Genomic DNA, 26591 nt, shown 5'->3' on the forward strand with positions numbered 1-26591 from the left:
GTGCTATGGGCACCCCCTAGAATTGCATGCAGCCCATCATAGAAGCGGCATGTCCAGAATGGCCATTTGCCTCTTTAGTTTTTTGGTAGGCTTGCCTGAGTTCCTTAATTTTCACGCAGCGCTGCTGCGGGTCCCTGTTATAGCCTCTGTCCATCATGCCCTTGGAGATTTTTTCAAATATATTGGCAATTCGTCTTTTGGAATGGAGTTCTGATAGCACGGATTCGTCTCCCCATACAGCAATCAGATCCAGTACCTCCCATTTGGTCCATGCTGGAGCTCTTTTGCGATTCTGGTACTGCATGGTCATCTGTGCTGATGAGCTCTGCATGGTCACCTCTGCTGATGAGCTTGCCACGCTGGCCAAACAGGAAATGAAAATCAAAAGTTCCCAGTGCTTTTCCTGTGTACCTGGCTAGTGCATCGAGTTGAAAGTGCTGTCCAGAGTGGTCACAATGGAGCACTCTGGGATAGGTCCCGGAGGCCAATACCGTTGAATTGTGTCCACACTACTCCAAATTCGACCCAACGATGTCGATTTCAGCACTAATCCCCTTGTCGGGAAGGAGTACAGAAATCGATTTTAAGAGCCCTTTAAGTCGACAAAAATGGCTTTGTCATGTGGACAGGTGCAGGATTAAATCGATCTAACGCTGCTAAATTGGACCTAAACTCATGGTGTAGACCAGGGCTAAGTGACACTTTGCAGATTCAGTAGGTGTTCTAATATTCAAACTGCTATAATGCCACAATCGGCTGAGGTTTCAACAGCAGTTCATTCACCAGGTAGTTTGCCATTCTAATTCTTCAAATGAGTTTGGTGTGGGTAAGAAGGATTAAGGGAAACGAAAGGTTGACCAGAAATTTCAGAAGAAGATAAAAAGGACAAAGAATAAAAGGTCAGAGATCAGGATTGTTCTGAACTAGTACAGCAAAAAATAACAGCCATTTTAAATAAAAGTTTAAAATAAAGACCCCAGTGTTTCTCAACTGGTGTGAGCACTGCTGGAATATTGTGTCCAGTTCTGGTGTTCACAAAGGATAATGATTAATTGGAAAGAGTTCAGAGAAGAGCCACAAGAAGGATTAAAGGATTAGAAAACGTGTCTTACAGTGATAGACTCAAGGAACTCAATCTATTTAGCTGAACAAAGAACAGGTTAAGGTGTGACTTGATTAAAGTCTTAAAGTACGTACATGGGGAACAATTATTTGATAATAGGCTCTTCGATCCAGCAGAGAAAGGTATAACATTATCCAATAGCTGGAAGTTGAAGCTAGACAAATTCAGACAGGAAATAAGACAAAAAAATTAATGATGGAAAACTGTTGCAATGGTTAATTACTTTCAAGGGTTGTGGATTCTCCATGACCAGCAATTTTTAAATCAAGATTGGATGTTTTTTAAAAGATATGCTCTAGGAATTATTTTGAGGGAGTTCTGGGACCTCACAATAGTCCCTTCTGTCCATGGAATCTATGAATCTTTTTTACAGGCCACATGACCTCCATACAGGTTTTTCCCCACTTAATATCTTACCAGTCTTCCTGTCCCCTGCCACTCCCCATCTCCCCATTTATGATTCCACTGCAGAGCACAGTATCTATCAGTACTCTCTTTTCTGGTCTTGGGGACCATTTCTTTCTCATGTGCCTCGGATATTCCCGTTAAAGGTATTTGAGATGAGATTTGAAAGGAGAAGCCAGCCTGGAGCTCAGCAGAGAGAATAGCAATCTGGTCTGGTGAATGATTGTTGCTTACCATTATGAATGATTTAATACTACAGGAATAGTAGTATTTGCAGTACTGTTTTCTTCTTCGTTTGGATTCATTTGAACGTTGATAGTATTCATAGGACATCCAATGGCACCCTTAAACATTTGTGTCAGTTTGAAAGATTCTGCTGTATTCAGAATTGCAAGATTTGCTGGAATTGCATGAATATTTTATAATGATAGAAACTGTGTTCCCACTGTATATAGAACCAAATACAGTAATTAAGAGTTGCATAGAATTGTCTTTGGAAGATAATGAGCTTTGCCTCTCCAAGGTTCAGTAGCTTTGCTTATTTTTGGTTGCAGTCCTTTGTCATTTGGTTATTGCAGGAAGGTTTTTGCAAAACAGCAAGTCTCTGAAAATAAGGAGGCTAGGGCAGAGTCTTCTCTTCTGGTAGGATGTTCCATGGTCAAGGGCCTTTGACTGCGAATGACTTTTCTCAGGCTTCACTATGGATGTTATTAGATTCAGTGTTCCCATGAGGGACATGAATGGATAGACAACCTTTGATGTAGGCTAACCTCCACCTGTTGAAGGCCCTAAAAGTTAAGACAGAGCCTTGAATTGGCACAGAAAACAAAAGGGGGTAGGGGACGCAGTGGATGCAGATAACTGATTAGATTTTTTTTCTCTGCTAATGGTGTAGCAGTGTTCTGCTCATGTTGGCTTCCGTCTTGCCTCCATCATCATCCCAGATATAGAGATTTATAATAATCTATTCTGGAAATTTTAATGAATTGAATGGATCATTGTGGCTAGATCCTTATCCAAGACGAAGTGGTGGTGTACCATGGCAGGAGACAGGCTGAACTGGAAGTTGGAACAAGACCATTTATGACACATTTCTACCTGATATCCAAGATTAATGAAGACTCTCTTAAAATCCTGAGATTTTCTGCAAATCTGGCAACTGGAGGGAAGATGCCTTTGGAGAATAAGGGCAATATCTTAATCTCTTGCAGTGTTTCCCACTTCCTTTTTTAATCTGGTCAGATTAAATTTGGTGCAGTTTGAGCTGGCTGGTTTTCATCTAGATGCCAATCTGCTACAGCCATTTTGACATCTTTGTGATAGTGGTGATTGAGCCTACTGAGAAGGAAATATAGAGAGGGGTTCACCTGCATTTTGTTGACAGTGAAGCCAGTGGTCTTTCACTACCTCTCCTCAGACAGTATGGGCCCCGGAAGAACTTGGTCACATTAGGACTTTAAAGGATGAGGGTCAGCCTCTTCTCAAGAGACCTCTATCGCCCTGTTCAAAAGGAATGGCTGAATTCATCACAGTATTACACCATCTATTGTGGTTTGGTTTTGTAAATGCAATTTCATTGTTGTGGTGGATTTATAATTACACTGGAAAGAGCCTCTTATTGCTGGCTGTTGAGGTATTTCCAGGTGTAGGTTGTGCCATAATAGGAAAACTTGAAAGGCTCATGGGGATCTAATTTCTTTTGTTGGTTTTTTTATTTACTCAGTGTGATCCTTCATTGGCAACTCAATTTAACTTTTCACTTCAGATTATCAGAGTAGTAAAATAAATGTACAAAAACTAGTGCCCACCTGGCAGATAGAGAGGTACACAGAAACCCCAAACAAAGCATTTTGATATATATAGAAACTTACAAAAATCTGTTTGTTCGTTGTGAAAATCTTGACTCCACCTTCAAAAATTGTTTCTCTTCTTTAGCTGTCTGTAGGACACCTCATATTTTTTCTTTTTTACAGATGAAAAGTTTTTAGCTGCAGCCAGCAATGTTATAACTTTTTGTTCTAGTATAAAAGCCGTTGGAGCACTTAAAATGCTCAGATAGTTTATCTGTATGTTTCCTTTCAGAAGTTTACTAGGCCAAGAGTCTGGCCACAAGTCAGAACTGCTGGAACTGTTCAGCAGAATACAGATCTCTACTCCAAGTGGCATCCCCTCATGCAATCACATTACAAAACATTGTACATTTTATATTAGCGGTTTTTGAATGGTGTTCTGAGGTTGTATGATAATTTCCCATTTCCCAGGCGTTACTTTGGTATAGGTGGATAGACCTCAAATTTACAGTTAAAATGTTCTCCCTCGATCCCCTGCTTGAATGTATTCACCAGAAATCCAAATGATCATTGGATGATTTTCCTAATCAATTAAGGGAAAATATAACATGCTTCAAGTTAGGTTTGACTTTCATGCAACTTGTTGAAAAATATAGTTTATATCATCTTACCCTAACCAACATTTAGATGACAGAAAACCATCATAGAACCTGTTTTAGTTACACTTAAGAGAGCTTGACAGTAATAAATTAGGTTGTGTGTGTGTGTATAGCTTGAAATAGCTATATTTTATTGTATAATAAACACCCGAATTACCAGCATGTGGAAACTAAAATAAATGTACACTGGTGTTTTTTATATATTATTTGCTACACAATATATTCACTTTTTGCAAAGTAGCATTTATACCAGAGGAAAACTTTTTGCCAGACTGAATGATCTTTCCTGTGTTGGGCCAAATATCTGTCATTATTGTTTAGTCTCTATTCCAGTTTAGTGTTTGGCCTTTGCCGAACAAAAACTGCCAGTCATGCCAAGAGGAAACTAAACACTCCAAAAGTATGATTAACATTAAAGCTATAAAAAACCCACAGAAGAAAAAAGAAAAACCTTAACTTTAACTAGTCTGGTTGTTGTTCCCAAAGTATTGAGGCACATGTGACTATCTCTTTGGGAATCCTGTATTCCCTGGGTGGTTATAGGCAAATAAATGGTAAATGCGATTGTACAGCTAAAGTGCAGTGTTAATTTTTTTATGTTTTAGTGACCATACATCAAAGCGAAAGGAGCTGATCATTAGTTGGAGATGCCCGAAATGTTGATCAGGACACACTAGGGTTACCAATTTTGGGTTGGGTGTATTCCTGGAGATTTCATCACATGAGGTAGCCTTTAATTAAAGAGTCCTGTGGCACCTTATAGACTAACAGACATGTTGGAGCAGAAGCTTTCGGTGAAAGCTTATGCTCCAATATGTCTGTTAGTCTACAAGGTGCCACAGGACTCTTTGCCGCTTTTACAGATCCAGACTAACACAGCTACCCCTCTGATACTTTAATTAAAGATTAATTTTTAATTCCTGGAGACTCCGGGATTAATCTTTAATTCCTGGAGACAATCCTGGAGGGCTGAGAACCCTAGGACACACAAGGAAATGAATGACACATACGTGAATGGATTTTAAGTGGCGGGCTTCAACTTTATTAATTAGTACTGGGGAGGCGTGCTATGTACCCCTCTCTTACATACCAGGCATTTTAATTGGGTCCAGTGCGGAGTTATTGGGCTCCTGCCATATAGCCAGTGATTCAGGGAAGACCCTCCTTGGCCTACCCTTATGACTCAGCTCATTTCTGAATCCTCTTGCCCTCCCCTTTGTGTGTGGGTGGATAAGCGGGTAGCAAGTTGGGACCTCAGTCTATGAAGACTTCAGGTCTCCCCTTCTCCGGAAGACTTGAGGCCAACTAGCAAATGTCCAGGTTTCATTTACCTCTGGGAGCTTGCCCTTTTTGTTTTTATCCTCACTGGACACTAGCCTCCAATTATCATGAGTTAAACAGTCTTACCGTTCCTAATATTAAACTTACAGTTCCTATTCCATTCAACTGTGCCAGGGAGGAAAGTGAAAAAACCCACTGGAACTTGTCTAATTTGGCCACAATGAGAAAACTTTTTTCCTAATCCCAAAACAGAGCATCTGTCAGATGTGAGGCATCCTGAAAATCACAGCTCCTGCACTACAACTAAGGGGAGCTCCCCTCACCCAGGCCAATGGGAGGCAGAGGATGTAAGGAGAAGGAGGGGTCAGCCCCTGCCTCCCCCTATATGTGCTCTTGCCTCCCCCTTTGCTTCTAGGCAGTCTGTCTCAGCCTTACCAGTCTGTTGACGCAGGGGTCGGGATTCATTTGCTTTTAAGCTGCTACTTGATGTACCAGAGGACCTTCATCCTTCCATTCATCTGGGAATATAGGCACAGTGACCTGATCCAGACACACTGTCCATATGTATTCTGATGCCATACTGGTCATAGTCCTGCGGTGGGTTAATTTTTCATGGCCTCTTACAGTATGTCTGCACTGCACACGAATCCTGGGCTCTGACTCAGGATTGACCCAAAGCCTTCTTCCATCCAGCATAAATCAGTCTCACTTGGGTCAGCAAGCATTCGGGGCCCAGGTTCTAGGACCTTGGTAGAATAATGGGTCAAAGACCAAGTCCTGTTGTGACCCAGGTGCAAGCCCTGTCATTCTGCATTGTGATCACAGCTCAAGCCACAGACCCAAGTCAGAAGGTCTATGTACTGTGGTATGGACATGTTAGAACTAGGGCTGTCAATGAATAGCAGTTAGCTCACGCGATTAACTAAAAAAAAATTAATTGCGATTAAAAAAATTAATTGTGATTAGTCACACTTATAACAATAGAATACCAATTGAATTTTATTAAATATTTTTGGATGTTTTTCTACATTTTCAATATTTATTTCAGTTACAACACAGCGTACAAAGTGCACAGTGCTACTTTATATTATTATTTTTTATTACAAATATATGCACTGTAAAAATGATAAACAAAAGAAATAGTATTTTTCAATTCACCTCATACAAGTACTGATGTAAACAAGTACGTTTTATTGTGAAAGTGCAACTTACAAATGTAGATTTTTTTGTTTGTTTTATAACTGCACTCCAAAACAAAATAATGTACAACTTTAGAGTCTACAAGCCCACTCAGTCCTACTTATTATTCTGCCAATCTCTAAGACAAACAAGTTTGTTTACATTGACAGGAGATACTGCTGCCTGTTTCTTATTTACAATGTCACCTGAAAGTGAGAACAGGCATTTGCATGGCACTTTTGTAGCCAGCATTGCAAGGTATTTTCATGCCAGATATGCTAAACATTCGTGTGCCCCTTACATGCTTTGGCCACCATTCCAGAGGACATGCTTCCATGCTGATGATGCTCATTTAAAAAAATAATGAATCAATTAAATTTGTGACACTACTCTGGCGGGGGGAAATTGTATGTCTCCTGCTCGGTTTTACCCGTATTCGGTATATATTTCATGTAAAATCAGTATCGGATGATGACCCAGCACATGTCCGTTTTAAGAACACTTTCACAGCAGATTTGATAGAACGCAAAGAAGGTGAGATTTCTAAAAGTAGCTACAGCACTCGACCCAAGGTTTAAGAATCTGAAGTGCCGTCCAAAATCTGAGTGGGACGAGGTGTGGAGCATGTTTTAGAAGTCTTAAAAGAGCAACACTCTGAAGCGGAAACTACAGAACCCAAACCACCAAAAAAGAAAATCGACCTGCTGGTGGCATCTGACTCATGATGAGGAAAACAAACATGCATCAGTCCGCGCTGCTTTGGATCGTTATCGAGCAGAACCATCATCAGCATGGAAGCATGTCCTCTGGAATGGTAATTGAAGTATGAAGGGACATATGAATCTTTAGCACATCTGGCACGTAAATATCTTGCGATGCGAGCTATAATAGTGCCATGTGAACGCCTGTTCTCACTTTCAGGTGACATTGTAAACAAGAAGCAGGCACCATTATGTCCTGCAAATCGTAACCAACCTTGTTTGTCTGAGTGATTGGCTGACCAAGAAGTAGGACTGAGTGGACTTGTAGGCTCAAAAGTTTTACATTGTTCTTTTTATGAATGCAGGGGGGTTTTTTGTACATAATTCTACATTTGTAAATTCAACTTTCATGATAAAGAGATTGCACTACAGTACTTGTATGAGTTGAGTTGAAAAAAAATTTTGTTTTTTTACAGTGCAAATATTTGTAATAAAAATAAATATAAAGTGAGCACTGTACACTCTGTATTCAAAATAAATATATTTTAAAATGTAGTAAACATCCAAAAATATTTAAAATAAGTGGTATTCTATTGTTGTTTAACAGCAAGATTAATCACAATTAATTTTTTTAAGTGCTTGACTGCCCTAGTTAGAACATCTGTGAGACCTGAGTCCAGCAATTGTAAACCCAGGTTTACAACGCAGTGTGGACATATCCTTAGTTTTCAGCGGTTGGTTGACAGCACTGCGAATGATTCATATATTTTGTGGGGGTGCTCTGAATCTTTACTTTCTGTTTAAATTTGGACATGTATACTTGTCTGAGATTGTGCAGTAAAGTATTTAACTTGCCTATATCATATGATAGGAATTTCTTGTACATCTAATTTTTCAATTATAGCCTATTTTGACTTGCTCATGTCTGGGAGGCAGATACATGGCTTTTATGGAGGTGTGCATTTTCAGGACACTTTACGGATCTCTTAAAATGTTCAGTTTTCTGCTTCGCTGTCACACTGACAACATGAACTAGTTTTTCATGTCTCTACATCTGATATGCCTTCCTTTCAGCTGCAGTGTGGGCCTGTGGATGATTGAGATTTCCCATTTCCACCATCCAGAATGATTAATTAGATTTAATGATTCTTGGAGGGATTTAAGCAAAATTCTACTAAACTTTCTGTGCTTTGTATTTCAGAGTTGCCAGTCAGTAAACTTGCACAGGAGGATTTTTGTATACTACTTTTGATCTAGTCTCCTCAGAGAGGGTGCTTTGACCTTGTATGTCCTCCTTTTCCACCAATGATCATGCTAGCCTATACAAATGCTCATCCGGATTCTCTAATTCCTTCCGTCTTGCTTGTCTTTGATAAACAGCAGAAGCCAGAACATGCTCCTGTGACCAACTTTATGGCTCCTTTTGTCAAAATGAGAAACCATCGCCATTTACAATATACAGTATCACCATCTTAATGCCATGGGTAGTTATTTTGGTGCATTGCAGTTAGCTAATTGCTTATGTTTCAGTCCTTTATGAAGCAAGGGGTAAAGTGATTATTTTTTAATTAATATAATACCTTTTGAGGAGCTATACAACAAAATGTAGCAACAAAGGACATCCTTGAACCAATTAAAGAAACAATGCAAGTATGCACATATCCAAAAGAAAAATCTGTGTAGAAAAGTAAGATCAAAGTGTAAAATTTTAAATTTAAGAACAGAATAATCAATAGGAGTGTCTGATTATAGAATAATTCCACCAAACTGGTCACAGGTGGATGGGGCCTAATATTCTGACCCAGCAAATGATGACAAAGAAAGAAGTGAAGGTGTCAAATGAAAACACGAATGTTAAGTGAAAGAGAGGGGTTGAACACAAACAAATAAGTAGGGGTTATAGAGATATAAAGAGCCAGAGATATTAATAGTTTTTAACCTAAATTGTACATACTACACTTTAAGATATAATCACATGAATAGGGAATAAATGAAAAGCAATCTTTAAAGCAGCATAATATTTAGGGATGGAAACTGAACCTAATATTTCTTTCTATAAATAATACACGGCAGTAGCATTTGAGCCACCTGGTCCACTGCCTTCTCTTGAACATAAAGAAAGGAAGCAGAGAACTCCCCTTCTCTCTCTCCGTCTCCTTTCATGGGGAGAAGCAGAGAAGAAACCTGCAGAATTTAGGCCCTAAAGCTGTAGCCTTAAAGTTGGTAACGAAAACTCCAGTTCCAAAACCAGAAAGAGCTAAATAACTAGAAATGGATGGCACTGCTTTTAAATATTCCTGAATAAGAAACCCTATCACCCAAATACATTCCTTTCTGGGGAGCCAAGTGCATGCAAATGAAATTATGAATAAGACATTATTACAGAGCAGAGGGCTGTAGAACAGAGGGCTCCACAAACTACCCTTGAAAGAAGTAGTTTGAAGAGCTACATGACACAGATTCTTTTTTTCTTCTTTCTTTGAAAACATATGATGGCTTATGTCTTGGTGACCAGTAATGTATTTGCTGTTGAAATCTTGCAGCTTTAACATTGTGTTCTGTGTGCTGTGTTATCTGACAGCTAGTAGGCTACTTCTATTTGCATGTTACTAATGTATTCTTTCCAAAGATGTTGAAAACAATTGATGAGGCTACTGGAGACTTGCCTACTAATCACCTTCCCTTAACAAAAAGCCTTTGAAAGTGAGGAAAATATTTTTTTAATTGAATGCAAATTGGCGTTCTTGAAAACATTTCCAAGGAAAAGAAATATATTTAAATATATGCAAAACACCTGTGTAGGTTAGCCATTTTGGGTAACAGGCATTATTACATTGCATTACAGTGGACAGGCCAAGGACAGTTGAATTTCTCTGCAGCAAGTTGTTAGCAATGAACAAGTGTTTCATTTCAAGATTAAAGGGAAATGGAATATATGAAGAAAGTAAGTTTTGGGGAAGAGAAGGCATGCACTACCTTCCTTGCTGGGACAATGCATCTTCCTCACTGAAATTTGACATACACTTCCAGAAACACTTCATCAGCTTTCAGTCTGACAGGAGCCAAGTAGCCTTTGGCCGAGAAAGTGACTTTGTTCGTCATTTTGTAGATAGATTTGCCATTAAGAAATACGGAAATATTGTGCCCATTTAGTGATGCTTTTCTCTCTTAATAGTTGACGACGTGCTTTTTTATGATTAGCGCTTTTCCTTTGTATTTGCTAACATGGGCTAAGTACACCTTTCGGTTTTGATTAAAGATAACTGGAACTGGTTCAATGTTATTGACATAGTAAGGCAGGTTTCAGAGTAGCAGCCGTGTTAGTCTGTAGCCGCAAAAAGAAAAGGAGTACTTGTGGCACCTTAGAGACTAACAAATATATTTGAGCATAAGCTTTCATGAGCTACAGCTCACTTCATCGGATGCTGAAGTGAGCTGTAGCTCACGAAAGCTTATGCTCAAATAAATTTGTTAGTCTCTAAGGTGCCACAAGTACTCCTTTTCTTTTTATAGTCAGGCAGTTTCCCTTTTGTGTGTGTCGATCTTTCAAACAGTAAGAAGGGAGAATAAAAACATATATTTTTTAAAAGAACAGTGATTTGTAAAATAAAAGTTAAAAAATTGCAGGGGAAGAGAGAGAAGCTGAAACAACTGTAAACTCTCCTTTACAAATTATATTTCAGTTTCACAGTTTTCCTTTCAGGATGACCAATAGATCTTGAATCGCTCTTTCTAGAGGAAAAGTTCTTTTTACCATTATTATCATCACAGCCACAATGCTTTGCTGGGAAGACAAGTTATAATAGATCACTTAGTTGTTACTGAATCACACTTATCTCCACTTCACCTGCTTAACTTCCCATAAACATGCTAAGCACCCCTTAAGAATGCATTGGCCTCTAATTATTTCTTGCTTTATGTATCCCTTAGCGAGCACACATTGGAGAAATAAAATATCTTACTAGTGGCACATACTGTAGTATAACATGACCCAGTGTTCTTTAATTTACTTTGTATTGATAATACAACAACTTCACATTCACTGGAAATCAAAAACTAATACATATTTAAATTTCATGTAGGTAAGGTTAACATTTAGTCATGGGTATTTTTAGTAAAAGTCAGGGACAGGCAATAAACAAAAATTCCCGGAAGCCCATGCACTGTCCCTAACTTTTACTAAAAATACTGCACGTGTGTGGGGCGGGGAGCAGGGGGAACTAACAGTGGTAGTGCTGCAGGGAAGGGGTGTTGCGGGCCACTGCTCTGGCAGCCTTGGGGCTGACCCAGCCCCTCCCTCCCCCGCTGCTTCAGTCCTGGGGCTCCAGGCTCCAGCAGGGGCTTCAGTCCTGCTCCAGCCCTGCCACTGCAGAAGTACAGAGGTCCCCTAAAGTCATGGAATCCGTTACCTCCGTGACAGACTCATACCCTGAATCGTAAGTTAAGGCACCCTGTGAAGTGTTTACTATTAAAAGTAATGGGTCAGATTCACTCTTGCACCAAGCTCTATTGGGCACAGGATGGGTAGAGGGTATTCAAGGAACTGGCTCCCAGATTGTCAAATTTCAATAGCTCTGGCCCTGGCAGAAGGAGCAGCAGCCTAGGGTCTGTACACAGCGAATTTGCTTAGTGAAACTATGCCCTCTGCCATGTACATTTGTCAAACTGGACTGTCTCTATGTAAAAGAATAAATGGACACAAATCAGACGTCAAGAATTATAACATTCAAAAACCAGTTGGAGAACACTTCAATCTCTCTGGTCACTCGATTACAGACCTAAAAGTTGCAATTCTTCAACAAAAAAACTTCAAAAACAGACTCCCACGAGAGACTGCTGAATTGGAATTAATTTGCAGACTGGATGCAATTAACTTAGGCTTGAATAGAGACTGGGAGTGGATGGGTCATTACACAAAGTAAAACTATTTCCCCATATTTATTCCCCCCCCCCCCCACCTCCCACTGTTCCTCAGACATTCTTGTCAACTGCTGGAAATGGCCCACCTTGATTATCACTACAAAAGGTCGTCCCGTCCCCCCCACTCTCCTGCTGGTAATAGCTCACCTTAAGTGATCGCTCTCATTACAGTGTGTATGGTAACACCCATTGTTTCATGTTCTCTGTGTATATAAATCTCCCCACTGTGTTTTACACTGAATGCATCCGATGAAGTGAGCTGTAGCTCACAGAAAGCTTATGCTCAAATAAATTTGTTAGTCCCTAAGGTGCCACAAGTACTCCTTTTCTTTATACCCTTATAAGTGCCCTATAATGGGGCAAGGAAGGGGTTGGTTTAGGAGTCAGCTTTACATTCCAGTGAGCTTTCCACCTTCCCTTCACTGGTGCAGTTCTCTGCTGTACCTGGTTTACAATGGCATCAGTAGCACCATGGAGCTGGGCCCTTGGCAGAAGGGGCCCCAGCCTGCCCCACTTGAACTACACCCTGAGACCCCGCCAGCCTGCTGGCTCTCCCCACCACACACACCCACCACTTGCTTCTCTCGGCCATCCGAGAGCTCCTTTCCACCCTTGGACCCACCCACCAGCTTCTCTCTGCCACCTGGCCACCTCCAGTTCCGGGCAGTCTCTGTTTCCCAGAACTGAGCCACCTGTGACTGGTGCAGAAGCCTGGTCAGTCTCAGACAGTTTTGGGAAGAGACAGTGTGGGAGTCTTGGCTGCACCCCTCCAGGTAAGTGGGTCCTGAGGGAGCCCAGCAGGGCAGATCCTGGCCTGGCTGATCATGCCACTCCAGAGGGCTGATCACACCATTCCAGAGGCTGGAGCGATTCCCTGCCCCGGGACCAGCCCTGGCTGCACTGCCGGCTCAGCCCAGCAGACACAGTTGCTTTCCAGCGGGGCCGGTGAGTGCGGCCAGGAGGCAGGGTGTGGGTGAGTGGGTCTATGGGATGGGGCCTAGGCTGTAAGGGGGCGGGGAAGATCTGTATGTGTTGGGGCACTAGGAAGTGGGGGTTCTGTGTGGGGTGCTGGGCAGTTGTGGTGGAGCTGTGGGCAGGGGGGCGCTGGGAGGGGTGGTGTTATGTAGGATGCTGGGCATTTGTGGCAGGGTTAAGGGGGAATGGAGGGGACTCTGGCCTTAGGTGGTCTGGGGGTGTTCCAGTGTTGGGCAGGGGGGCTGTGTGGCGGCATGGGCCTGCCCCTGAGGGCAAGGGACATGCTGGCAGCACAGGGCCAGGCAGACCATAGTGCATCTGGCAACTACTGGTTTGTAAATAGTGCCTTTGCACTGGGCTGGGTGGAGTGGGGCTGCCCCTGCCATGCTCCTTATTCTTTCTCCTTTGCCCTCTTGATTCTTAATACTCTTTCTGTTGTAGAGGGGAAGGAAAAAGGAAACTTTGCCAAATCTCTGCTCTGTGTGTTGTCTTTTTCTCTCCCACCATTGCCACCCTGCTTCTGTTCTAAGACTTTCCAGGCTGCAGCGTGAAATTGACAAGTATCTGGTCAGTTCCCACTTCCATAGATTTTGAGCACTAGTCAAACTGACCTGCTTCTTGTTTGGTGGATCTGCTGTTCATAATGCAGTGAGCAGCTGAACCAGGGTTGGGTTCTCAGTTCTGCACTGCTTAGTGGGGGGTAAGGGAAGAGGAGAGAGACTGCTCCTCACACCATAACCCAGAAGAAGTATGGTATTGAGTACCTGCCTCTGCTGTTACTTGTAGCTTTCCACACAGTAGGCTGTTCAGTGCCCTGTGTGAAATAACTTTGTTTTCACTTTAGTTCTCTGCAGGCTAATCTCTGTATCCCCAAAACTACCATCATACAGCTGGCACTAACTTGACAATCTCAGCAGAGAGAAGGATGGAATTGCTCTGGAGCCTGAACTCCTCTATTCCACTGAAGGCAGGCAGTCCAGATCAAGTTCCAGCTATGGTCAGGAAAGTGTGGAGAAATCCCTGTGGATGCTTTTCTTGGACTGTAGATAAAGGTCTTCATTGTCCATGGCTATTGATCTGATACCTCTTATAGAGGCTATATTATAACCCCATTCAGATTTCCCTTCCTCTCCCAGAAAAGAAAAACAAAACAAACCTGAACTAATACCTTGCATAAAATTGGAGTCCAGATAATGTTTTGAAGCTCTTGTGCTTAAAAATGAAGCAACAATAGTTAATGTGTTTGACAGATTAGGTTTTTCCCTTCCCCCACATTTGTTGTTGCAGTGTCTAGTGGTCTAGTGTCTAACAAGCCTTCATGGAGGAGGTAAAGCTGGAAGTGTTGCACGCTGATGCCTCCCAATGACCAATTTAAAGCAGCACATCCAGGCTGTTTCTGAAGCCTCCTCCCCCATCCGTGAAATGGATAATTTTTCAGTACAGCTGTGACTGAGTTAAGGTACATCAGCCCAATAGCTGTAGATCTTAAGCCAGAAACCATTTGCATATCTTCAGCAAGTAAAAACCAGTTATTATTTGATCTAATAACTAGATCAGCCTCTTAACTGATGCGCTAGTGAGTGTCCTGAGTAAAATTCCCAATCACAGTTCTTGTGGTCGCATACTTTCATGCATGTGGTACATAATTCTTTTGTTTTTAATATGTTGGTCATAAATTCCACAGGAGTGGAAATAATAATGGTGGAGGCAGGGGTTCTCAACCTTTTTCTTTCTGAGCCCCCCATGCTATAAAAACTCCACGGCCCACCTGTGCCACAACAACTGGTTTTCTGCATATAAAAGGCAGTGCCAGCGTTATGGGGTAGCAAGCAGGGCAGTTGCCTGGGGCCCGATGCCACAGGGTGCCCCGCAAAACTAAGTTTCTGAGGCTTGGGCGGGGCTCAGAGCCCAGGGCTTTGGCTTTCTGTCCTGGGCCCCAGTGAGTCTAATGCTGGTCCTGCTTGGGACCCCCTGAAACCTGATGTAATGTAATAATCTTAAGGTGAAATAATTAGAAATAAAAAAGTAATAGTGTAATACTGAATGTCAAAGCACAATTTTGTAATAACTGGAATTTTAATACACTTTGCTACATTGGTTGTAACTTAACCATATATTTTTTTTTTTACTATTTGAAAAGTTTTGGATTTCTCAGGGGAGTAGATTCCTCTCTTCGGTACATTTCTTTTGTAGTCTTTAGTAACTTGTTTGCTCTTGTTCTCGATAACATTTTTCTTGCCTTGTCACAAATATGTTTTGTTAACAAAACCAGTACCCAAAAAGAATAGGTAAAAGTAGAATCCTGTTTTAAGTGACCACCCAAGGGCCCAGCAGGCATTGGTTACCTAGCAGAGGTAGTGTTTAGCTCAAGGTTAGACAAATTAGTTTCCAGATGGGATATTTCACAGTGGTTTCTTTAAAAAGCAGACTTCTGATGGTGATCCTTAGTGTGGTTTTCACTGTATTACTAACAAGGTTATGTATAAAATTTTGATTAAAAATTGCTTCCATATAAATTTGCCACCTACCTACAGTGACTTTATTATGACTATTTAATGATAATAAGTAATGGGAAAACTACATTTTGATGCTCAAATATATTAACCCTCCCCTCACAGGAATAGCTGCTGTACTTGTGGAAAAACTGGACATTTGTATACATGAATGGTCAGGCACGTCTAAAGCTGTATTTCTGCTCTTTATAGTATTTTAGAATTTAAAAAGTTGATTCCACATCTGTGAAGATTTGAAACTAATTTGTTAAATAAGTTCTTCGTGTCTAGGTTTCCAGTTTAATCTAGAATATTAGAATCTCACACTTCTAGCTGTGAGCTAACAATTGTGGGGGGAGGGAAGTACAAATATAACTGAACACATTGGTCATTTTACAGAAAATAACAATACTCCTGAAAGAGAAGCAGCTTGGGCAGTTTGTGAGCAGTGTGTTTGTCTTGTCTGTCCAATATCCCCAAGTACTGTCTATTTGTTTTAACAGTGCTTTCCTAATGTAGCACAAATTATACATTATCTGTCAATAACAAGACATTGCTCTTTATCATCCCTTCATCTGGTTCCTTTCTTTCTAAACAGCATGGCATGTGGGTGCACGCTTTGTAGACTGTTGCAGTAGATTTTTGTTAGGCTTTTGGAGGTGATGATGGCTAAAAACTAAATTCTGCATTTAATTACAGTTAATAATTGTATCTAAGGTATTTAAGGACCTTTGCTTCTATACAAGCATTTGAAAACACTCTGATTTTACTAAACAGCTCACTTTAAACTGTGTATTTTAAGATGCAAACTAACATCTTCTAGATTAATGTAATGTGTTGAATTTTCATCTTGTCTAGAAAGTAGATACAGATTTTTTTTTCACACTTGGAGACTTGAGGGGCTGGTTCACAGCTATAATTTTCCTGTCACTGCATTGGCATAGCAATGCAGCCAACTGCTTTGTCATTATACTTGTGACTGTTTAGCCAAAAATTGTCTGGAATAGTAGTTAATAGAATTCTGCTCTTCCAGTAGTTCCTTGGCACTGCCAGTGTAAAATCAGCCAACTCTTATTAATATGGATAGAGTAGTGTTTAGCTTGAAAAACAGCAGTTTATAATACTTTTCTTTTCTTTCAGGGAACCAGTTTCCTCCTGTTGCTGCTCAAGACCTTCAATTTGTTCTAAAGGCTGGATACCTTGAAAAACGCAGAAAAGGTAAAGTAAGCTGGCTTTATGAAAAATGTTCATATTAATGTTACCACACAGCCCTTTCTATGCAAAAACATTTATTCTTAAGGTAAAAAAATCACAGAGAACGCTAACAAACAATAGAAGAACCTAGACGCATGCTAAAAAGCTTACCAGAGGTCACCTCAACTCCAGTCTGAGACTCTGGTAGATGTCAGTCTTCAAAACCAACAAAGAGGTTTTCCCATGGTTACAAGTACATAACTGTCTCAGATTCAGAACTAGAACAACCATAAAGCATTCAGCTTTTCCTTTATACAGCTTGGACCATTGATCGTGGCTTCATGGGTAATCAGCAGACAAAGGCCTACTCTTCAGGGCATAACTTAAAAAAGTTAGGTTTTTGCATAACCAGAAGTGAAGAATTTGCACTCACCTCCTCCTGGATATTACTCAGGAAAACCACTAAACACTTTTTGTGCCAGAAGTCCATTCTTGTCTGGCACATCGTTCAATATAGTCCTTTGAGTCCCCAGGTTTCACATCTGTCACATCTTCCCCCTTCAGAGGTTAGATACAATCCTAGCCCATGATAACACATAAATCATTCACTGAATACAATGGATCCCAAATATATTCATAATTAATTCAATAAGGACTCCCAAGGATATGGCAGGAAATTAACATATCTGTCACAACACCATTAGCTAAAAGAGGAGACTTCAAATAATTTGTATTGTGACATACAAGAAAATAATCATGGTTCGTTGTCAACTGAGGAGCCTTGTGATGGGTCAATGAGTTTCTAGTGTGACACATAATTCAGAGATTTGTGGGTATTTTTGAAGAATGTATGTAACAATGTGTATGTTGACTACATGTTTTGGGGAGCATCAAAATTTATTTTCCTTCAAGAAAGCAAATATTGAGCTTAGCTTTGGTTCAGTCAATATTTACCTTGATTGAATAAATCCTTGTGTTTTCACCTTAACGCCTGTTTAATGCTGCGTTACAACTGTAGAAGGTATTTATAAAGTTGTTCATAGTTCCTGTATATTTAATACCTCACAAGACTATCCTGTCTGTACTGTTTACCATCTTCAAGTTCTTTTTTGTTCTCTTCTCCTTTTTACTCCAAGTTTTCCCTCTGGACTGCATACAGCTACCTCTTTTCCTTTTCTCGCCTTTTGAAGAAAATACACATTGTATATATATTTCTGTTAAATATATGTAGTAAAAGCAATCTAACATAAATTGTATATTAATTGCAGACCACAGTTTTCTTGGCTTTGAATGGCAGAAGCGTTGGTGTGCTCTGAGTAGAACAGCCTTCTATTATTATGGAAGTGATAAAGGTATGAGTAACTACGTTTTAATAAAAAGAAAAGGAGTACTTGTGGCACCTTAGAGACTAACCAATTTATTTGAGCATGAGCTTTCGTGAGCTACAGCTCACTTCATCAGATGTTTATCATTCTCTTTCTTTTAATATGTGGAAAAATAAGAAAGCTTTAGGAGAGGACGCCGAGAAGCTAAGTCCATCTTGAGATAGCAAATTAATCTTTTACCAGAATAGTTAGCTTTTTCACAGTGCTTTGCGTATTGAAAGCATTGTACAAATATTAACCCTCTCAACACCTCTAAGCAGTGTGTTCATTTTTTCTCAGATGGGAAAACTGAAGCAGAAAGGTTAAATTACTTGTGAGGCTACACTGTGAGCCAGTAACAGAGCCAGGATTAGATCTCATAGTTGTCTGGCTCGTACACCCATTCTCAGTTCATTAGATCACAATTCTTTTTAGTCCAAATCGTTGTCCAATTTATTTAAAAAAAAATTGTTTTCTCTACAGTGTGGTTCTACCCTTAAAAAATGATTCTCTAACAACTGCATTTTGGGGTTCCATGTTTCTGTCTCAAATATTCCATCTCAACCTTGTTGAGTACACAAGTAACACTTCTTATCTAAAAGCCAACCCTGCACACTCAAACTGGGGTCTTAAAGTCAAACTGGCTTCTTCTGTGAAGATACATAAAAAGGAAAGAATTAAGCTTGACTTTAAGACCCAATTTTGAATTCGTAAGGTTGGCAGTTTAGTAAACATGTTTTTACTTGTCTGCTGAACAAAATTGATATGGAAGCTTATGACAGTAAATATAGAATTCCACAAAAACAGTTATTCAGAGCACAGCTATATCTTAAATTTCTTTCCGGATATTGTATGAAAGTTCCACTTAAAGTCCTTTGAGTGCCCAATGTTGTCTTAGTTTAAGGTTTTGTGCCTCCTTCCTCATTCTTATTTGACATGAGTACAAATAAGAACAGCCATACTGGGTTAGACCAGTGGTCCATCTAGATCCGTATCCTGTCTTCCGACAGTGGCTAGTGCCAGATGCCTCAGAGGGAATGAACAGAATAGGGCAGTTTATCTAGTGATCCATCCCCTGCTGTCCAGTCTCAGCTTCTAGCAGTCACAGGATTAGGGACACCTAGAGCATGGGGTTGCATCCCTGATCATCTTGGCTAATAGCCATTGATGGCCCAATCCTCCATGAACTTATTTAAGTCTTTTTTTGAATTCAGTTACACATTTGGCCTTCACAACATCCCCTGGCGATGAGTTCCATGGGTTGACTGTGTATTTATGTGAAGCAGTACTTTTACTTTTGTTTTAAACCTGCTGCCTATTAATTTCATTAGGTGACCCCTAGTTCTTGTGTTGTTTGAAGGGGTAAATAATACTTCCTTATTCAATTTGTCTATACCATTCATGATTTTATAGACCCCTGTTATATTCCCCCCCCAATCATCTCTTTTCCAAGTTTTTTTTAATCTCTCCTCATATGAAAGCTGTTCCATACCCTTAAGCATTTTTGTTGCCCATCTCTGTAGTTTTTCCAATTCTGATCTATCTTTATTGAGATGGGCAACCAGGACTGCATCAAGGTGTGGGCATACCATGGATTATATAGTGGCATTATGATATTTTCTTTCTTATTATCTATTCCTTTCCGAATGGTTCCTAAGATTGTTAGCTTTTTTGATGTCTGCTGCACATTGAGCAGATGTTTTCAGAGAACTATTCACGATGATTCCAAGATCTTCCTTGAGTGGTAACAGCTAATTTATACCCCATCATTTTGTATGTATAGTTGGGATTATGTTTTCCAGTGTGCATTGTTTTGAATTTATCAACATTAAATTTCATCTGCCATTTTGTTCTCCAGGCACCCAGTTTACCGAGATCTTTTTGTAACTCCTCACAGTCAGCTTTGGACTTAACTATCTTGAGTAATGTTGCATCATCCGCAAACTTTGCCACCTCACTGTTTACCCCCTTTTCCGGACAATGTACGAATATGTTCAACAGCACTAGTACCAATATGGGTCCTTGGGGGTCCACGTTATTTACCTCTCTCTGCTGTGAAAACGGACAGTTTATCCCTACTCTCTGTTTCCTGACTTTTAACCAGTTACCGATCCATGGGAGGACCTTCCCCCTTATCCCAGGACTCCTTACTTTTCTTAAGACCCTTTGGTAAGGAACCTTGTCAAAGGCTTTCTAAAAGTCGAAGTACATTGTATCAAGTGGGTCACCCTTGTCTGCATGTTTGTTGACGCCCTGGAAGAATTCTAAGAGATAGGTGAGATGTGATTTCCCTTTACAAAAGTCATGTTGACTCTTCCCCAACATGTGTGATAGTTCTAGGGGTTTTTCTGTAGTTCCAACCAAGTTGCCTGGTTCCGAAGTTGGGCCGATTGGCCTGTAATTGCCAGGATGACTGCTGAAGTCTTTTTAAAAAATCAGCATACATTAGCTATCTGCCAGTCATTTGGTACAGAGGCTGATTTAAGCAATAGGAAAGGAGTACTTGTGGCATCTTAGAGACTAACCAATTTATTTGAGCATAAGCTTTCGTGAGCTACAGCTCACTTCATCGGATGCATACTGTGGAAAATACAGAAGATGTTTTTATACGCACAAATCATGAAAAAATGGGTGTTAATCACTACAAAAGGTTTTCTCTCCCCCCACCCCACTCTCCTGCTGGTAATAGCTTATGTAAAGTGATCACTCTCCTTACAATGTGTATGATAATCTAGGTGAGCCATTTCCAGCACAAATCCAGGTTTCCCCCCTGCCCCCCCCCCCACACAAACCCACTCTCCTGTTGGTAATAGCTTATCTAAAGTGATCACTCTCCTTACAATGTGTATGATAATCAAGGTGGGCCATTTCCAGCACAAATACAGAGTTTAACAAGAATGTCTGAGGGCGGTGGGAGGGAATGTGGAGTTAGGAAAACAAGCTGTGTAAGCCGTAGGTTACATATCACATTCACATATCATATTGATCATATGATCACATATCATATTTCTGCATTTCATATTTGAGTTCCTTCATAACTCTTTAATGAATACCATCTTGTCCTGGTGACTTATTACAGTTTAATTCATCAATTTGTTCCAAAACTGCCAATATTTGACACCTCAATCTGGGACAGTTCTTTAGATTTGTCACCTAAAAAGAATGGCTTAGGTGTGGGAATCTCCTGTGCCTTCTCCACAATGGCCTTGTCTTTCCTGAATGCTCCTTTAGCACCTCTATCCAGTTGCCCCACTGATTGTTTGGCAGGCTTTCTGCTTCTCATATAGTCTTTCTTCTTCCCCTATTTTTGCTATTTGTTTGTGTCTTTTTCTAGTTGCCCTTCAATTTTTTGGGGGCCTGTCTAATTAAACTTTTACACTTGATTTGCCAGAGTTTATGTTCCTTTGTATTTTCCTGAGTAGGATTTGACTTCCAGTTTTTAAAGAATGTTTTTTTTTTGTCTCTAACTGCTTCTTTTATTCTATTTAGCCTTGGTGACATCTTTTTAGTCCTCATACTGTTTTTTGTTTTTTAATTTGGGGGTATATTATATAGTTTGAGTCTCTATTATGGTATTTTTAAAAAGTTCCCATGCTGTATTGCAGACATTTCACTCTGGTGACTGTTGCTTTTAATTTCCATTTTACTATCCTCCTCATTTTTGTGTAGTTCCCCTTTTTGAAGTTAAATGCTACTGTGGTGGGTTTCTTTGGCATTTTCCCTTTACGAGGATGTTAAATTTAATTTCATTATGCTTGCTATTACTGAATGGTTCAGTTATATTCACCTTTTGGACCAGATCCTGTCCTCCACTTAGGACTAAATCAAGAATTGCCTTTCCCCAAGAAGCAGTTATTAATGGGGTCTAGAAATTTTATCTCTGCATCCTGTCCTGAGGTGACATATTCCTAGGCAACATGGGGATAGATGAGATCCCCATTATTACTGGGTTTTCTGTTTTTTGTAGCCTCTCTTTTCTTCCTGAACATTTTACAATCAATATCAACATCCTGGACAGGTGGTCAAGAGTATATTCCTGCTGTTATACTGCTATTATTTAAGCATGGACTTACCCGTAGAGATTCTGTGGTACTATTTGAATAGCCTGGTAGCATTGGTCTTATTTCAAGTGTTGCATTCCTTCACTGTGCTGATCCACCTAATCTCATCTCTTCTTTTTTAAAAAAATACAGACGTAGAGGGTCTTGTCTTATCTCAATGCCCAAAGGATTTAAGTGTACAATTTTCCGCTTGCTACAATTCCCTCTTCCTATTCTGACTATGATGCTTTCCCCATTTCCAGAGATTTTAAAGGTATCTGTTAAATGTTCCCTTATTTCCTTTGCTGCTTCCGTTGGAATTCTGAGAGAGAGTCTCTGTTTCTGAAGTTTGATCATTCTTAAAACATTTTTGAATGTCCTGAGGTGATCCTGGCTTGTTTCTTTTACTATTTTCTTCCCCTAGAAAATGATCTTGGGGGTTTTTGTATCAGTTCTCCATAGCTTCGTTTTGTGAGTTGAATATATAATTGAATGTATTAGTAACAGCAACCTTTTACGTCAATACATTTTTTGCAGTCTCTAAGACTATTGTGTGAGGTTTTTAATTTCCTTGCAGAGCCTCTAGTCTGCTACTATTATTGCATTTGTTTCTCAACACAGACTAAAATATAGGCTTCTTACCAATGTTAGCCACGAGGTCGGTCAAGTTTGCAGTTATATGAGCAGCCTTAGCTCTGGCAGGAAACAAACCATATAAAATAAAGGAATACAACTGAATGCAGTCTGAATAGATATACCCAAGATATATCTATTTCTCTTTCCTTCATTGTGACTACCCATAAAGGCTAGATCGTGTATGATCGTGTAGATCAAATATGTTTTTAATCCATTAATTTTAAATTCCTCTGAATACTGAGAAGTGTGTCAAGTTAGCTCTAAAGATCCACCAGCCTTGTCTTCAAGATGTTCTTAACCACTACTGTATATTCATGTCCTCTGTTCAAAACAATAAGCACCAACTCTGGTGTTCGGAGGATTTCCTCTAGCTATAGTTTTATATTTAGGTCACAGATAACACTGTCTAAGTATTCCATTGAAATCTACTGCAAACAAAAGCAGACAGGCCAGGAAGAGACACCACAATTGTGTAATGACCAGTCAATAAGCCCACATTCTCCCTACTTATCAGCTGGATGCACATGAGTTTGAGATTGGTTTGCTGAGAATACATGCTCACTTACAACTTGGTCAAAGATTTCTTCTTTCTTAAAAGCTCATGGCATATAGTTTTGCCTTTAGCTACATGTTTGCAGTTCCTGTTGATTTTAATATGGGGGGGAGGGGGTTGCACGCACAACCAAACACACAATTTAGCTCCAGATGTACACATTTGTATAACACCTAGTACAACAGGACCCTGACTGGGACCTTTAGATCCTACTAAAATATACTTAAATAGTAATAATTAAACTTTTGAAGTCCAAAGAAACATGAAAGGGAAGAAAATATTAATCAAGCAGAATGTAAAACAGTGGCTCAGAGTCTCTGGTCCAGCTGAGCTATGTTCTGTGCAGCACCAGAGGTAAGAGAAGGTGGCTTTATGGCACAATTCCTCTTCCCTTATCAGCACCCAGTGCAACTTAGAGCAGTCGTAAACTTGTTCTAAGTTTGTGCCCAGCTTCTTTGGCCCTGAGGAGCCATTCCAGCAGTCATGTCATCAAGGTCATCATGCTGCCTTTAAAGGGCCCATAGTGGGCCAACCATCTGGCCCAGTAACTTCCTACTTTTCACTTCAACCTATAAAATGTAAACTGGAATCCTAAATAGTATGTCTTCAAAATTTGCGTCCACTGGAATTTCACTCCATTTTCTTGAAGATTAAATTTAAGGCAATATAAATCCAGCTCGGTTTAATCTAGTCCAGATTTTCAAAAGTACTCAGCAGTTCCCATTTTTCTCAATGAGCTCTCTTGAAAATCTGGCCATAAAAGTACCATAGCTCGTTTCCCTCAAATGATTATTTAGTCAGTGTACTATATATATACAGCAGATACATTTTTAAAGTGCCACAGACATGATTTGATAACTAAGTTTTCTATCAGCATTTTCATGATACTGTTAATTTGGGTTGGGGTAGTGTTTTGTTTTTTTTAGGGACAGGGAATGTTAAATTTTTTAAAAGACACTTGTAACAAGGCAGTAAAATTTTTGCTCTTGCTTTGGCACCTTTTGTAATTAAAAAAATGGCTTCATACTTTTTTGATCTTATAAAAGAAATGCATTCTTGCACATACGTCTAGAAAGGACTGTTCCAAAATTTTAAGTTTTAAACCATTTGGGATGTTCTAGCACTTTAATATTTAGCAAGCATGTTTACTGTATATATGAGACCTACTTTAATACGAAACAATGTAGGACATTGGAAAGAGTCTCAAAGATCTGGGAGAACCTTAATCTCAAAACTAAGGAAGAGCTAAATATATTCTAAGAGTATGGCTTTTTAGGGTGACCAGATAGCAAGGTACAGTCAGGACTGGGTGTGGCGGGTAATAGGTGCCTATATAAGACAAAGCCCTGACTATCGGGACTGTCCCTATAAAATCGGGACATCTGGTCACCCTAGGGCTTGTCTACACAGTTGTGCACTACAGGGATGTGATTTCTAAAAAGCACTAATATGGTCTGTATAGATCCTTCTGGTGCACTGGGTTAAAGCACAGTAGGGAACATTTTGGGCACACCAGCAGGATGTACATGGACAAATTAACACACAACACACTAGTTCACTTTAGAAATTACACTCCCCTAGTGCACATTACTCCATTGTGTGGACAAGCCTTACATTATAGAAGCAGTTAACACTGTTTACCAGATCAAAATCCATTTTATGACTGTCAGACATAGCTGACATTTTCAATATTCGTGTGCTTGCCAAAATACCCATTGACCTAACAGATTATAGAAGTATCATCATAATAGCTTAGAATTGCTCCAGTCTCTGGGGTAAATAAAATGCTTACCTAGATAGAAGTAAATACTGCATGCATCTGTTATTCATAGCCATTACAACCTCGCAAATAAAAATACTGTACATATTTTATCATTATCTGAAATCCCACTGTGTCTTTATCTCCTCCTGCCTTTCTATTATCAACTCCCTTCTCCACAGTCCTAGCTCCCTCCACAGTTCAGGATTTGTGGAATGCTGCGGCCTTCCTTTTCACATGTGCTAAGAAGTATGGTCACCCCTCCTTCATCTTCCAACTGGCAGCCCAGTCATTTCAAGGTCTAGTTCAAGGTGCACCCTCCTTTATTTCAAAATTCTTCATGGACGCAGTTGCCCAATGCTACCTCAAAACCTTGTTTTTCTCGGGTTCCCTCAGGATTCCCTCTGCCTATCAAGCACTCATGTCATCTCCATCCCATCACAATAATTCACCACTTTTGGTATGAGAGCCTAGAATGCTTTTCTCCACTTGACAGACTCTCAAATCTCAGTCAGAAACATCTCTATCTTTTCCTACCAGTACCTCCCAAATAAGAAGTTTATCTCATACTTTACTATTGATCTTTGTAAAATATTTTTTATATAGTTTGTTTTGTGTAGCAGCTTTGACACAAACACATGGGGCCTGATTTTCATTGCTTTATACTAGTTTTATACTTGTGTACCTCTGTGGATCAAAAATTCCTCACAGGGGCCCAGAGTTTTCTCTTTCTTTAGACATGCACCTGAGAGAGGAGATAGGAGCAATATAAAGCTGCATTCTGAAATGGACATTCGGAGAATCGTGTTAGTGGGATGATACTAGAATAACGTTCGCTTAATGCTGTTCATGTCCCTCTGGAGTAGCATTATCAGTATTACACTGTTGCAGTAGTGTGGCCTACTGTAACAACCCACGTGTTTCCTGTTATCAGATTGCAAGTCTATTGTCAGGAGAATGAGAGGCCATGAGAATGCTACCCCTTCACTGAAAATTTTATTTTGTTCATAGTTCTTTTCCCCTGGCCACTCCATCACTTTTACACTGTGACCTTGCAAAATCTCTGGTTTGAGTTGGAGATGCAGGAATCAGAAAATGAAATCCTCCTAGTTGTGGAATTTAGTTGAAAAATGCAGAATTACTCCCAGGAGGCAGAAGAATCCATGCATGCCTAACATATGCTGACACTAAGAAAAAGTAGGAAACTAACTTCCAAATTCAAGTAAAAATCTTTAAGTCTGAGCTATTTTAGTTAAAATGGTAACAATCGTTTAACTTTTCACCGCAGTAGAGCTCAAAGTATCAAGAAATATATTTCTGTTGTGAACTGATCACTGCATGAACGCCTCTGTAAAAACACAAGAAAGGAATTTGCTCAGTGTGGGCCTGATCCTGCAAAGACTCATGCACATACTTAATTTACACACTGTGGGAGTGACCCAAAGCCCGTTGAAGTCAATGAGCGTCTTTCCATTGACTTCACTGGGCTTTGAATGGGGGCCTGGGAGCAGTCATATTGT

At 40.0% G+C, this 26591-nt stretch overlaps 1 protein-coding gene across 2 annotated transcripts in view; it reads left to right on the forward strand.

Annotated features, from left to right (window-relative positions):
* SKAP2 (src kinase associated phosphoprotein 2) overlaps positions 1 to 26591 on the forward strand; it is a 149133-nt gene that overhangs the window by 80314 nt on the left and 42228 nt on the right. For both annotated transcript variants that reach the window (XM_073333650.2, XM_073333651.2), the window contains exons 5-6: positions 16666 to 16743; positions 17988 to 18071. In XM_073333650.2, the coding sequence (XP_073189751.1) occupies positions 16666 to 16743; positions 17988 to 18071 (162 nt within the window). The remainder of the gene's footprint in view (positions 1 to 16665; positions 16744 to 17987; positions 18072 to 26591) is intronic.

Source organism: Lepidochelys kempii, chromosome 2 (assembly GCF_965140285.1).
Source record: "Lepidochelys kempii isolate rLepKem1 chromosome 2, rLepKem1.hap1, whole genome shotgun sequence".
Lineage (NCBI taxonomy): Eukaryota > Metazoa > Chordata > Testudines > Cheloniidae > Lepidochelys > Lepidochelys kempii.